The sequence below is a fragment of the Leuciscus leuciscus genome, assembly GCF_965113295.1.
Source record: "Leuciscus leuciscus genome assembly, chromosome: 5".
Taxonomy (NCBI): Eukaryota; Metazoa; Chordata; class Actinopteri; order Cypriniformes; family Leuciscidae; genus Leuciscus; species Leuciscus leuciscus.
Genome location: NC_138729.1, coordinates 14282669 through 14297499, shown reverse-complemented (window position 1 = coordinate 14297499; position 14831 = coordinate 14282669). Strand labels below are relative to the sequence as shown.

At 37.6% G+C, this 14831-nt stretch overlaps 1 protein-coding gene across 1 annotated transcript in view; it reads left to right on the top strand.

Annotated features, from left to right (window-relative positions):
- taf6 (TAF6 RNA polymerase II, TATA box binding protein (TBP)-associated factor) overlaps positions 1-14383 on the top strand; it is a 52148-nt gene extending 37765 nt beyond the window's left edge. The window contains exon 15 of the mRNA XM_082171446.1: positions 13412-14383. Within this exon, the coding sequence (XP_082027572.1) occupies positions 13412-13702 (291 nt within the window). The 3' untranslated portion in view covers positions 13703-14383. The remainder of the gene's footprint in view (positions 1-13411) is intronic.
- The last annotated feature ends 448 nt before the right edge of the window (positions 14384-14831 follow it).

The following is a 14831-nucleotide window of genomic DNA, read 5'->3' as shown; positions in this document are numbered from 1 at the left end:
GGGGTTGGCTCTTTTGACTCATGCTAGCAAACAGGACTTTCAACATGCTACACATGCTAGCTGTGAATAGCTACATGCTAATAGAGATTAGGTAAGTGCTAAATCATGCCAAGAAAATGCTAAGAACTCCAATAGTAACCATCTGTGACAACTACCAGCCACCTAGTAACACCATAGCAATCACCCAAAATACCCTAGCAACACCATAGCAACCACCTAGCAACCACCCAGAACACCTTAGCAACCCAATAGAAACACCCTAACAACCGTGCCGAATTTTGCCACTGCAAGCACCACTTCACGTTTTCTTCAGGAAATGAGGATGCCTTATATTGATCAAAAGTAACAGTAAAGAACACATTTATAATGTTAAAAAACTTTCTATTTCAGATTAAAAAAAAATTAATTTTTTTTTTACTTTCAGTTCATCATTACTCAACTGTTTTCAACATTGATAATAATCAGAAATGTTTCTTGAGCACCAAATCATATTAGAATGATTTCTGAAGGATCATGTGACACTGTAGACTAGAGTAATGATGCTGAAAATGTTGATCACAGGAATAAATAATTGCATTTTAAAATACATTTAAATAGAAAACATTTATTTTAAATTGTAAAAATAAACAGTTTTTGCTTTATTTTGGATCAAATAAATGGAGCCTTGGTGAGCAGAAAAAAAAAGTACAGATCTAAAACTTTTGAACGATAGTGTAGGTCTAAAGTTTTTAAGTAAAGTCTTTGTGTAAAGAAAATGTAAGTCGGATTACTTCTTTTAACTTAAACTTTATTTTGTGAGTAAGCCAAAACAATACATTCAATCATTAAGTCTCCTCACATCCATTCTCTATAGTTCCCTATGTCACAACCAAACTTTTCTGTTACAACAGTTAAATGACTATATTGTTTTGTATGAAGGAGTGATCAGGATGGTTTTCACATTGTTTTGAAGAAAAAACTTTTCGCAACAAGATCCAGTTTTGAAAAGCCTTGTGAACAAATGTTTACTATGTTTTATATGGCCTTATTTCAGTGACTTAATTAATTAATTAATTTTTTAAACCTCACATTAACGTTATTTTCTCAAAACTACAAACTTTTATTTACATGTTGCTCACATATTACTGTAGCCCTGTTTGTGCTGAATACAGTGTAATCAGACTTTAGCCATCAATATGTTTTAAAGCAACTGAAAAAGGCACAAATGTCAGGGCATGTCAAAACTTCTTCAGGTCCCCAAAATACCCTTAGGGCCCAGAGGGTTAAAGTCTCTCTCCCTTTCATTATCATCAACATACACAGCGAATTAAACACAAAAACTCATTACAACTAACAGTAAACAAATATATACACAGCTTTTCAGGGGGTGCTTAATAAACTGGTAAACTTTATATCCGTAAAACGACTCAGATGAACTGTAATAAAGTGTGCGCTCTCCCTTCCATTAACTGCCGTGATCAGTAACGTTAGGCCTATCAGTCCGGAGACTGTAAGCTGGATCACGAACAGTTGGTACAGATCCATCCTCGAGTAACAACGAGAGTAAATGAAGACGGCTATGTTCATTCTTACATCTTATAACAAAACACCTCAATCGCTTAGGAGACATTCTTGTCTACAGCTGCTCTGGCGTCAAAACAATGGCAGTCTGTTTACAGCTCACTCAGGGTGGGTCTAAAAAACAAAAAAAACCTGCTACAAATCACAATATATCATCGCTGTTGGGCATCTCTATATTTAGTCATTTTTGTTATATTTTTATTTATTTAATTAATGATATTGGTCATCCTTTACGTCTGTATGTGGGTTTTTACAAATATGTAACCAATGAAAAGCATTTAAAAGAACGTGTGACTAAATCTCTTAACTCCTCTGGATCCTCAAACTGTCAGCGAAACCTCATTAAACCACCCTGCGTCAATTGTGAATGAAGCGCCAGACAGTTTGGACCATCTCTGCTCTTTTGCAATGTAAGGGTAAATAAAGAACCGATGTTTGAATAAGTACAATTTTACTCAAGAAACACTGTTTATGAAGGCTAATGTATGAAGAGTCGTGTATTCTGGTATTTGCTGTCTATTTGTAGCCAATATACTGTTCTAAATACGTTACATCCAACGGTAACGTGGCGTGCATGTTTACGTTGGATATAGCAATGGCACGAAGACACGCAGTCTTTCAAGCATTTCAGTTTGACCCAGAATCTGATCCAGATGGAGAAGCAACGGATGAAGAAGTTGCAACTCAGCGGCTCCAGCAGGACGTTTCCGAATGGTTAGTTTAAAATATTATGTCTGGATACGGTACTTTATTCGGATGGTTTACAGTTATCATCATGTAGCTAACGCTAACCTACTGTTGCCTTTTCATGAGAGATCTGTAACGTCTGTATTTATCTTATTACAATTACATCAAGCTCTGCGATCTTGAAATGCGGATATCGCGCGCGCCATATAACCAACAGGAAAACGGTTATCCAAATAACAAAGACGCGTACAACACTCGCGTTACAGTGTGTGTATTCACACACATAAACTGCATAGCTGCATAGCTAATGTTACAGCCACATTCTACGTGTAAAATCTAGGTAACCATAAACAGTAAAGCAACACACTTATATATCATTAGTTGACTTACTTGCCCGAGGTGTGTAGCTGAGCCAAAGAGAGTGATCCAGACTTTAGTTTCAGACGTTCAGCAAGCCCAGCTCTGTATTGACCCTTTGGTGTTCATTTGTACATCCAATTATTGAGCAATTGTTATGCTTCGCTCGCTCAAAAGCCATGATATCTCTCGTGGACAAACTAAAATCGCGCGCGCGCGTTCCTACTTCCTAGCGCATTTTCTCATGGGCGGAAAATATCAGAGACAATTTTCTCTGGGCGGGCAAAGCAGAGACAGGGGAGGTAACATTTCCTCCTTATGACGTCATAAGGAGGAGATTCAAGATCAGCGCGTATGAGCCTCCATTTTCTCAAAGGCAGAGAAAGATAGCAAAAGCTCGATTTACACCGATTGAAATTTTTAGAAACTTGGGGACCATATACAGGCTAGGGGAACTCATATTAATGTTAAAAAACCTCAGAAAGTGAAAATTTCATGTCATGGGACCTTTAAACAAGAAAAACTGAGCGCCCACATAGATACAGTAAACTTTATAATCATAGAGTTCAAATTCAATTTCATATTCATAGTTGATGAAAACATAATGCGATTCACTGACTGCCTCAGGCGCGGCTGTTCCTGCAACGGGCAAAACACATATCATTCAATGGTCAAAATTCCATTGGAGCTTGAATTTTCATAAACTTTTAATATTATAATGACACATGCAAGTGTCTGACCATATATAAAGCCACAATACCAACTTTGACGACACAGTGTTTAATTATTTTAAACAATATGAGGTTTCTGCCCGACAGCGATGATAAAGATGTTGTTTTACCAACAACATCATATAGCTATATGACCTTATTGTGTTCCTTATTAACTTAAGCTCAAATTTCACCTTAAATGTGAGTACTGCATGTAATATAATATCCAGTTTTAATATGTCATTTGAAGCAATGTATGTTTGTGCAATTTTTTTATATTTTAGTACTTAGTGGTGTGTTTTTTACACATCAAAACTGTGCCGTGGCAAAAACAGGTTGGGAAACACTGCGCTATAAGACTACACTCGCCTCTGGTTCTGATATTACTGTGAAGCTCACTAATGCAGATATGTAGAGCTCTAGAAGTATTCCGAGCATATGTAAGACCACACGGACAATGGATAAGATAAACCATATGAGGAGAGGAGCAGGTAATAGTTCCATGTATAAAAATATTGTGTCCAGTGTGTGGATGACCAAAAGAATTGGCTGCCAATGCCACTCACTATAGTTCTTCCCTTAAGTGGAGTATTAAGACCCTTGTTAACTTTAGGCAAAGAATAATTGGTGTGATAGGACAATCAACTTGGAGAAATTCATACTCTTTATCACTAAATTCCCTATTTTCAAAATATAATAACTTAGAATGAATGCATATTTTAAGTTTATTAGAAGCATCAGAAGGTAGACGTTCATTAAAAACGTGTTCATCCAAATGTCGGCGAATTCCCGTTTGACGCTCATTGAAGTACAATAGCACCACCTTTATCTGCAGGATACACCACTACAGTCTACCAACTTTTCTAAGGTAAAGTAAAGAATCCCTCTCCACTTTAGATAAATTGTTGTAGACTTTATATTGTTCTTAAGTACATTTTTTTTTACAAAATTTCATACTGATTTGTATCAAAAACCTATGAATAGGAATACTAATTAAGGGTGTGTTCACACCAAGTAAACCGAACTACAAGTGTGAACTTGTAGGCAATAGTTTCCACCCTAGACCTTTTGTTTAAAGCTTGCCTGTTAGCCAATTTAAGTGAGTGTGCAGAATTTGAAGCAGAGATGAATCTTATTCTCAACAAGCCACTGATTTAACAAAAAGATGTTTGTGCTTTGGATAAAAGAGTCTGCTAAATTAATAAATGTAAAATGTTTGGTGAGGAGGTTTGAAACATTTTCAGTAGGCATTGGCATATTATCTCTAATGATTCTAAATTAACGTGCATTTTTAAGGAAGATCCTAAACTTGTTTTTAGACGTCAAAATCTTCCGTGACATGCTTGTTAGATCAGAATTTCCTTCTCATCTAGGCCCACGAGGCATTCCGACTCTTCCGTCTGGAAATTATCGGTGTGGTAATTGTGCTCAGTGTGCTTATACGCGTAAATGCAATTATTTTAGCCATCCACACACTGGACGCAATATTTTTATATGTGGAACTATTACCTGTTTTTTTTGTCTTATAGTATTACATTTTAAACAAGTTGATCAAGATGTTAGTGCCCTTCAATACATAGGCATTGACAAGGATAATAAATTAAAGAAAAGAAAAGAAAAATTACTGAAGATAGTTTGCAGTTTCATCAGGCAGAAGTCAGCTTCAAGACTCACACAGAGTTCGTAGGCCGCCCTGTTTACAGTTGCAAAGATCACAACAATTATACCCTACACACCAAGGTCTAAGCTACGTCCTTGCTTCAGGTTGAATGATTCTCATTGGCTAAGAAATAGATAAACAGTAATTTTCCACACATATATAGATAGACTGAAGCATATCTCCATTGATTATGCAGCTGACACTCAGACCCTGAAGTTAGGCACATCGTGACCTTCCAGGTCGCAGATTTGGGTTGTTGGGCGCCAGCATGTCCAAAACAACAACTCAGTCAATCTCCAATAATGCCAGTGGTTCCTTAACCTGTAACCAAAAAGACTAAAGCCTGGTTCACACGGCAGGATAATTAGGCCGATTTAGCCCCGATTCACCCCTTCCGACAATCTTAAGGATGCTCCGATTATCGTAAAATAATCTGATCAGATATTCCTGCCGTGTGTGGTGTGTTAAGACGGCTCTCGTCTGCTCAGAAGGACGTCGGGACCGCTCCGATCTCAAATCGGGGATATCCAACATGTTGGATTTTTTTGCCCCGATTTCTCCTCGTGTGTGGTGTCCCCCGGGGACAAATGAGCACGCAGCCTGTGGACTGTGGCGTGTAGCCAATCAGTGTGATTGTTTACTCTGAAGTCACGTTTGATCTCGAGGGATTTTGCGAGATTTCCCGTCTGACCTGGGAATGCTGGGGAGTCAAATCGGTTTGTGTGAGATGTGTTGATTTTGCAGTGTGGGTGCGCACCACACACTGTACGACCAAAACTGTTAGACCTGTGATTTTTTATCGCCGTGTGTGGGGTCTCTCAGGTTTGGAAAATCGGCCGACAATTTTAAAATCGTCCCGTGTGAACCAGGCTTTACACACACACATCGACACACAGCTTTTTCAAGGTTGGATTTGGCAGGCTCTAACTATAAACAGGAGAGTCCTCTCAAAACATCAACATAATACATTCTTTCTCTCAAGGAGAGGGCACTTTAATCTAACACCATAAAGTAAAGACTTTTAAAAAAAGACCCTAGAAAAACAGCTGCATGTATTGACGCATGTTAAAGAAGTCCATACTTAATTTCTGGAAGCCGGGCTAAATTAGCAAGCACTGTTACTGCATTCATATCAAATACAGACATTAGAGAATACATGAAAAGAACATTTCAGTAATCACACTGGTAACTTCTATAACAAAGTAAAATCTCAAAAGCCTATAGAGAAGTCATTCAACTCATGTGATGTTTAGAAGGAAAAATATTTGGTAAATAATCTTTGGCGCTGCAATTTCAATGTGCAGACATTATTTATCCTTTATCCTATTCGTTGAAATTAAATAAAATGAAATTAGGCATTGAAAGAACGTTTTACTATGTACACCCAAAGCTTTTTACAATCCTATCAGGGAATCTCTTCTCAACCACCACCAGTGTGCAGCATCCACTTGGATGATGCGACTGCAGAGATAGAACAACGGTGCCATTGCGCTCACCACACACCAGCTATAGGTGGAGAGGAGAAAGAGTAATCGAGCCAATTCAATGGATGGGGATTATTAGGAGGCCATGATTGTTAAGAGCCACTGGAGGGAATTTGGCCAGGGCACTGGGGTTTCACCTCATTTACGAGAAGTGCCATGGTACTTTTAATGACCACAGAGAGTCAGGACCTCGGTTTAACGTCTCTTCTGCAGGACGGTGCTTGTTACATTACATTATAGTGTCCCCATCACTATAGAGGGTATGCATTGACGTCACTTGGCCGCCAGAACATGCCCCCCTCAGCCGGACTGAGTGGCAAAAGAGCCTGCTGCGTGACTGGATTTAATAGGGGAAACTGCAAAAACACGAGTAAAACAAACGATTATCAGTTTAAACTAAAGGTTGGACTCAATATAGTGTTCCTTACAACTTACCAAAGATCCAGTAATCCATGGATATTGACATGCAGGCAGGAATTGTGTTTCCTGACATTTATATGTGCCTGATTTCGATGCCGGGGAAATATATAAAGCAAATTTGCCTGTGAACGCTATATATTAATACAATATCGGTAGGTCTAAATCCATGGGATCACTTATATCAATGTTATATACACTATATTGCCAAAAGTATTGGGACATCCCTCCAAATCATTGAATTCATGTGCTCCAATCACTTCCGTGGCCACAAATGGCCACAAATCAAGCACCTAGGCATGCAGACTTCTACAAACATTTGTGAAAGAATGGGTCGTTTTTTTGTCCGTTTTTTATTTAAAAACGTCCAATTATGCATAATATATGATGGTAAATATTTAATTGATGAGTTGTCAATACAATTTAAAACTACAATATAGGGTATGATTTTACTCCTAAATTCAGCATATTGACAAAATGATGACTGCAAATCCAACTTTTGCTGCCTGGAGTCCAGTTGCTTCTATGAATTGCAGCGATCCATTTGCTTCTCTGTTCTGTAGCTATCGGCAGTCTGTAAAAATATACCTCCGATTTCTTGTCAAATCTAGTTGTACAGTCAATCGCAAAGCTCTTTCCTGTTTCGGATGTGTTTTGTGTCATTTTCGCAGCATTCACGCTGAAAACAAATGCTGACGTTCAAGTCTTTTTGGCACTTAGACTTAAGGAGGTGTAACTAGTGTTGTCAAAAGACCCGGTACTTCGGTACCAAGTCGGTACTAATTTTTTTTTAACGTCACGGTACCAGGTTTTCTCAAACCCGGTACTTGATGCGCGTGCATGCCCGAAGCGCGTGCAGTTGCGTCCTCTTCATAAAAGCGCTGATGGCGATCGGCGGTGCTGCTGCTGATGTGGTGCTGATGTTTTTGCGCGTGCAGATACGTTATTTCTTATACTGTCTATGGTTATTTCAAATGGCGCGCGGCAAGCGCGCTCATAATAGAAGCGGCACGCTCGCTTTTCCATGTGCGTTCATGGATGCATAGCAACGACAGACGCCACGGGAGTACAAACGCTTGTGCGAACTGTGCTCTCCATGACGACGAGGAAGTGTGACATAGGCCTATTAATTGATTTCCAGCCCTTGCATTAGCTTTACTACTAGATATATTTATGGAGATGAGAAATAAAAAGCCGTCATTAATATCAGTCCGTCAGAAAAGCAGTTCTGTTATTCTTGGCTGGATAACTCTTAGCAGGTTTAAAAAGCCCTTTTAAAGTTAAATATGAATACAGTTTTGGATTAAATAAAAGTATAGTCAAGTCAAATAAAACATATTTTATCTCCTGTATAGTTTGGTAATGCTACAATAAGATACCATTCATTAACATCACTTAATGCGTTATCTAACATAACACATTGAGTGAACAATATATTTTTACAACATTAATTAACGTTTGTGAATGTTATTTAATACAAAACACTTGATTGGTCATGTTTGTTCACTTAATTCATTGTGCATTAAATAATGTTAACAGAAATAATGTTAACTTTTGATTTTAAAAATGTATTTTTTAATTAACCCCTAAAGGAGAATAATTGCGACAGTATATAACTATTGTTTTTTTTGTTAGGTCATTTTATCTAATGTTATCTAACAAATGGAATCTTATTGTAAAGTGTTTTTAATACTACAGTTTCCATCTTTGTGATATACACTTTAATATAATTATGTAAATTTAATCTAAATTAAGCTTTGGTACCGAAATTGGTACCGAGAACCGTGGATTTTCACTGGTATCGGTACCGAATACTGAAATTTTGGTACCGTGACAACACTAGGTGTAACTGCATCTTGCTTTAGACAGAGCTCTGTGGCTCCATACTGATCTGTTCATTAGTGAGAGATTTTCAGTTTAAGTTTAGCAATTTTGCTCTAACAATCCAACAAGTTTTGTCTTGTGTATCTGAGCTCTCTGCTAGGGCTGAGTATTAATACAGATGATGTCATGATTCGATTCCGATTCACAAGTGTATGTATGGAAGTGCTTTTTTCTGCCATGGAACAACTTCCTTTAATAATCCGGCTATCAGTAACCTATAAGAAATTGTCAATCCAGCATAGCATCCTGTTGTAAAGACCACCCATTGGCCCAACGATGGAATCCAACGGCCTGGGCGAAGGAATATTGCGTGTATGTCTTTTCAGCGCTCCAGTGAAGTTCACTTATTTTATTGGAATTTAGTTCAATTTACTTTAGCTCTGCGCTTAATCTGACTCCAATTTCAAATGATAATCAAATTTAGATTGTGTTTCTGATTAGAAAATAGTCATAAATATTGATTATGAGTTAATTTAGATCTTTGATTATTCGGATATCCCATACTTTCAATTATTCATTCATTAAGGGACCCGATTTCACGGACACAGCCTCGCCAGTCTGATCTTGGTCAGAGGGTGCAGGGTTTGCTAATACCTCTTAAGTCGGTTGCCTACTGCTCACTCATACAAAAAAAGTGTAGTTTATTTAGCCACTTCCGTACAACTTGCTAAGTCAGTGATAGACCGAAATCAAAACGTCTTCAGATGACGTGCCTACTGCTCCGTTCATATGCGCCTTTAGTTTGACCTATCCTGGACACAGAGCTGCGGTAGCACCAGTCTCCTCATAATCTACTAAAATAATGATTTCAGAAAACTTCAGAATCAATCAAGATATAACATTTATTTGTCAGGTAAAAATGTACCATGCTAATTACACAAGTAAATGATTAAAAGCCAATTCAGAAATAATAAATGCATGACATCAGTTACTCAAAGATGACTCTAAAAGTAAGCAATGCATTCCAGAGAGACACAGTGGTGTGTGAGTGTTTTTCCAACAGGAAAACACTGAAACAGCACTATATGGGGGATGATCCTGGTTAAAGGGTCGCAAAGACTGCTCTGTCACCTAGCCTTAAATACCCAGACCAGAACAAAAGGGTTGTACCAATATTTTTGGGTCAATTCATGTACCCCAGGGGGTAGCACCTGGTTTCGGGAGATATCTTGAAGATTCATCACCCAGAGAGGAGAACAGGATTTTCCTAAGTTCTCAATCTTTCTCATTAAACCAATGACTGCAATGAAATTAATACCATTTTACCAATCACACTGAGACGCTTAAAATGATACCAAACATGAAAAGGAAAAACAATAGATTCACAAGATACATCATATGTGATATATAGACATTCTTACTGTGCGTTCACACCGCCGACGGTGAGAGCGTCAAAGTGGCCGGAAGCCATTCATTTTCAATGAGAGCCGGCGGCGAGCTCCGGCGAGGGCGGCGCAGCGCGTCTTGGATGGCGAGAGCGGCGAGAAGAGTTGAAATCAAGTAAACTTTATGGTAATAAGCTATGACGCGGTTCAGCGGCAACCAATCGGAATGTAGAAGTCCTCCATCCTGAGAGGATACAAGAGAACACAATCCTGTAAACTTTGGTTCTGACCACATTAGTTCCTAAGCAAAATGGAGGAAAAATGTATCCGCGCAACACTATTTATAGGCAACATTTTCGCGCTAGAACTTGTTTGAACTAAAAACGCTTGTTTTTTCAGCGGGAATGCAATTAATTTGCTCAAAATAATAATGATTTTAACCAATTGCAGCTACAACCAGGACAGTTATTGTAATGTAGATTGCACACAAATCAGTGTTAATTAAATACCAAGTCTATTAAACATATTATCTGCATGTTGAAATTAGACTCATGAACACACAAATGGATTTTTTTTGTTTTTTTTGTTAGCAAAATAACATAATTGTTAAAGGGATAGTTCACTCAAAAATGAAAATTGTGTCATCACTTACTCAACCTCGTGTTGTTCTAAACCTGTATGGGTTTCTCTGTTCTGTTGAACACAAAAGAAGATATTTTGAAGAATGTCGGTAACCAAACAGTTGATGGACCCCATTGACTTCCATAGTATTTTTTTTTTTCCCACTATGGAAGTCAATGGGGTCCATCAACTGTTTAAGGTCTTTCCATCTGTCATTTTGTTACTTTCACATTTAAAAGATTTCATTAGGTTAAACGTAGGTTATACCCTACGTGAGGCCACTCTGCACAAAATAGGATACTGATTTATGTTCAGTTCTTATTTGCTTTGCGGCCCCTTTAAATAAAGTTTTAAAAAAATCACGCATTCTAATCTATGTCAGAGCGCCCCCGAATCTTTCTACGGCGTTGGTGGCAGGGCGGCGAGAGTGAATTTTGCCGCTCTCGCCGGCGGCGGTGTGAATGTACAGTTAGTGAACTTTTGGTGACTTGACTCGCGAGAAGAGGAAGGGAGGAGGGAGAGGGGGATGCAGAGATAAGGAAGAAGAAGAGTTTGGACAGGACAATGTCCTGTGCTCTGTCTTTGCTATCTTCTGTCCAGGGTGCGTTTTTTGGCTTTATTGCAGGGTGAGTTTTGTCTTAGCAGGAAAATCAGTTCTTACACTGTTATTGCTGCTACTGCTGTTTAACTGCAGTCACTCCAGCCGATGGTGACGTCACGCGCATACCCTCTACAGGGTCCCCGCGGATCCTTGAAAAGTCTTAAAAGGTCTTAAATGAGATTTTTTTAATTTAAGGCCATAAAAAGTCTTAAAAATACACATTTTTAAAAAAAAATCTTATTTTTACTTATGAAAGGTCTTAAATTTTAGATGACACTTTGACTTAGACTTATCTAAATGCTTTAGAAATTAAAACTATCTAATTAGCATAGCCCTACGTATTATAATTTTTTAATTCTATCTTGGTGGATTTGCTAGTTCACGTGACTATTCGCGTCACTTACGGCAGCATATTAGCCTACATCTGTCTCCTGCACGCGAGAGGAGAGAAGAAAACGAGTAAATGTCAGTTCAATTGTAAGTTCATTCTTTATGTGCTTAGGAGTGTGCGATATTGTCTATGAACGATGATGATATTGTAATCATTGTTTTAACTATGTACGAGGCACTGCGAGTGCGAGCTGACATCGCGTTTGTCTCTCATGCTTGCTTTCACTGCGTGATGTGTCAGTTTATAGATGTCCCCAAATGAGTTTTTGTCTTATATTTATATCATATTATGTTGTTATATTAGAATATCACATGATCAAGAGTGCCGTTTTCCTTTGCACAACATTGTGAGTTACTTTTTGGACACAATATTGTCAATTTTCACTTTATATCACCCACGAGAATTTCATAATGAAGCCGTGGTCCAACAGACAGCGATGATTATTTTTTTATTTTTTTTTATTTTTTTACTGAAATCCGCATTTTGAACGAATAATTTTAACGATTCAATGAACAATCACTTGTTTTTCTGAATGAATCAGCCGTTTGAACGAATCGGTTGAATAAATGACTCCAATAACTCGCTTATTAACAGTGACTTGCTGCCACCTACTGGTGGTTTTAGTTTCATATTTAAAGTATCCTTTAATTAAAACGTTAAAATTATAAATCATTTAATATTTAAATATTGAATAGCTTCATTTATGCAATTGTAAATGAAGTGTAAATATAGTAATGCCAGTTTTGATGCCGCTTCTGTGTCACCTCTGCACTGCAAGGATGGATTTTAATTTAATGATTTATTTTGACATTGGTACTGTGTTATTCTAATATAATTTAATTTGAATGTTAGAATTTGACATAAAAGGTGATGCATACCTCTAAATACGTTTAGAAACAATATCCATATATAGGTGACAATGCCCCTGGAAATCAATTTAGGGTGGCAAATATTGCCCCTTAATAAAAATGTTAATTTCGGTCACTACTGTGAACTGTGACCACTGCATAGAATATAAAAAAATATGAATATCTTCGTGAGTCTGCTGTCAACAACAGGCCTAAACCAGCCAGGGTACCAGTACAAAAACACAATCAGTAAAATATCATCTAATTATTATCAACAAAACTTTGAAAATATCTAGACATATTTTTGGCAATATTGCGCACCCCTAATGTACGGTATTCATTTTGATTTCTTCAGGTTCTTTCTTAAAAAGCCTTAAATTTGACTTTAAAAATTGTGCAGATACCCTGCTCTATATACTGTATACTAAAGCCTATTTTAACCATGTACTTTTAACCAGTTCATTTATTTTTTCATGAAGATTAAGCACATTTTCTGAACATTTTGCATTATTGTAATGTAAGAAAAATCATATTCTCATTACTCTCATACAGATCTTAGAAAAGTAATAACTGAAAAAAATCCCATAAATTTACATTGAACGAGATATGTAAATTCAAGCCATATGTATGTCCAGAATGTCAGAGACTTAGAGGTGGGTTTGATTTGGAACAGTAAGCAATCACACAGCAACTACCCCCTAGCAACACCTTAGAAATGGCAATGCAATGCCCTAAAACCACCCACAACATCGTAGCACCGTGGCAGTGAGTTTTGCAAGTGGAACTGAAATTCACAATGTCTTCAGAAAATGTCAACATCTAATTTATATATCTGTTGTAATTGTAGATGTAAACTCTTCCTCCAGGTAATCACTCTCAGCTCCTCCCAGTCTGGATCTCCTGTCACAAGTACAGTCCCCAGCACCCCCACGTCTTTACAGCCACTCGTCAAACTTGAGTCTGGAAACACAGGTGCTGTGGGCGGCTCACGCCCTCTCCAGAAATACATTGTGGTGTCTTTGCCTTCATCCTCTTCCTCACTGGAGAGCAAGGGCTCAAGTGTCCTTCCCTCCTCTACCTCACCCATCAGCATGGAGTCTGCTGTCAAGCTAGAACGTTCGGAATCACCGGCCGCAAGCACACAATCGCCACATTGAAACTCACACAGTCGCTTATTCCACCAAGATACAGAAGAACAATAAATGTAGCTTGAGACTCATCATAGTGCTTACTGAGCACTTTCGGACAACCTGATCCTGATCCGTGCTTAGAATTAGGAAAGCGAGCAAATAGCTATGCACACTTGAACCATAAGACTCATTCACACACTGTGTACATACGATATATATACGTCAAAACATTAACACTGAATAATGTATACACACAAATGCGTGTCTGAAATACTGTATGTACATGTAAACACAAACATAAATGCTTGCATAATTGCCATTGTGGCTGCCAGCATAGAGAAGCTGTAACAGTGACAAACACACACACATGGGAGAAAAATACAGGATGGAACTTGATTGTGATTTGAGGTAAAAAGGTCTGTGTTTGAACTCACAGCTTTAACAATGTTTCATTAATAAACATAAAGATATGGTTGTATTTATAATGGGAGAAGGAATGATAGATGTGCATTTTGTGTGTAGAAAGCCAACAAACAAGCAAACAAAAAGAGACAGTGGGTCCATCACTGTCTATTATACGTGTGTATATTTGAGCACGTGTGCTTGACCGAAAACTGGGCATTTATAGGATTAATGAACAATTTAATTGATTTACTATTTCATGATAATTTTTTTTATCGTCTATAATAAAGATGGGTTTTAAATGTGGTTGTCATTTTCTTTTCCTTACAAGACTTTGCTGTATTCCTTGTGTAGAAACCTTAGTAGCTTTTGTTTTCAAATATTTTGGCTTTATCAGTTTCATTTCTTTCTCCAAACTAAAATATTAACTATAAATTTTCTAAGTACACGGTAGCCTGAACACATTTAGCAATTGATGAAAATGAAGTAGATTCCTCATTCCTTTAATACAATTCTATGTACACTGGGGTCCAGATGGTACTAGGGGAATATCTTTTTTGCTTTATTTAATTCAATTATTTATTTAAATCAGTGATTGGAATCCTTTGCACCAAAGCATGCTCTATTGATTTAATTTTGTTGTGAATGTACAATATTTCCACCGGTTTTACTTTTAGTGTCACTAGTGAAACAGCAATAGTGAAATGTGTGTATACAGTGCATTCATAATTATTATGCATGTTGATATTCTGAT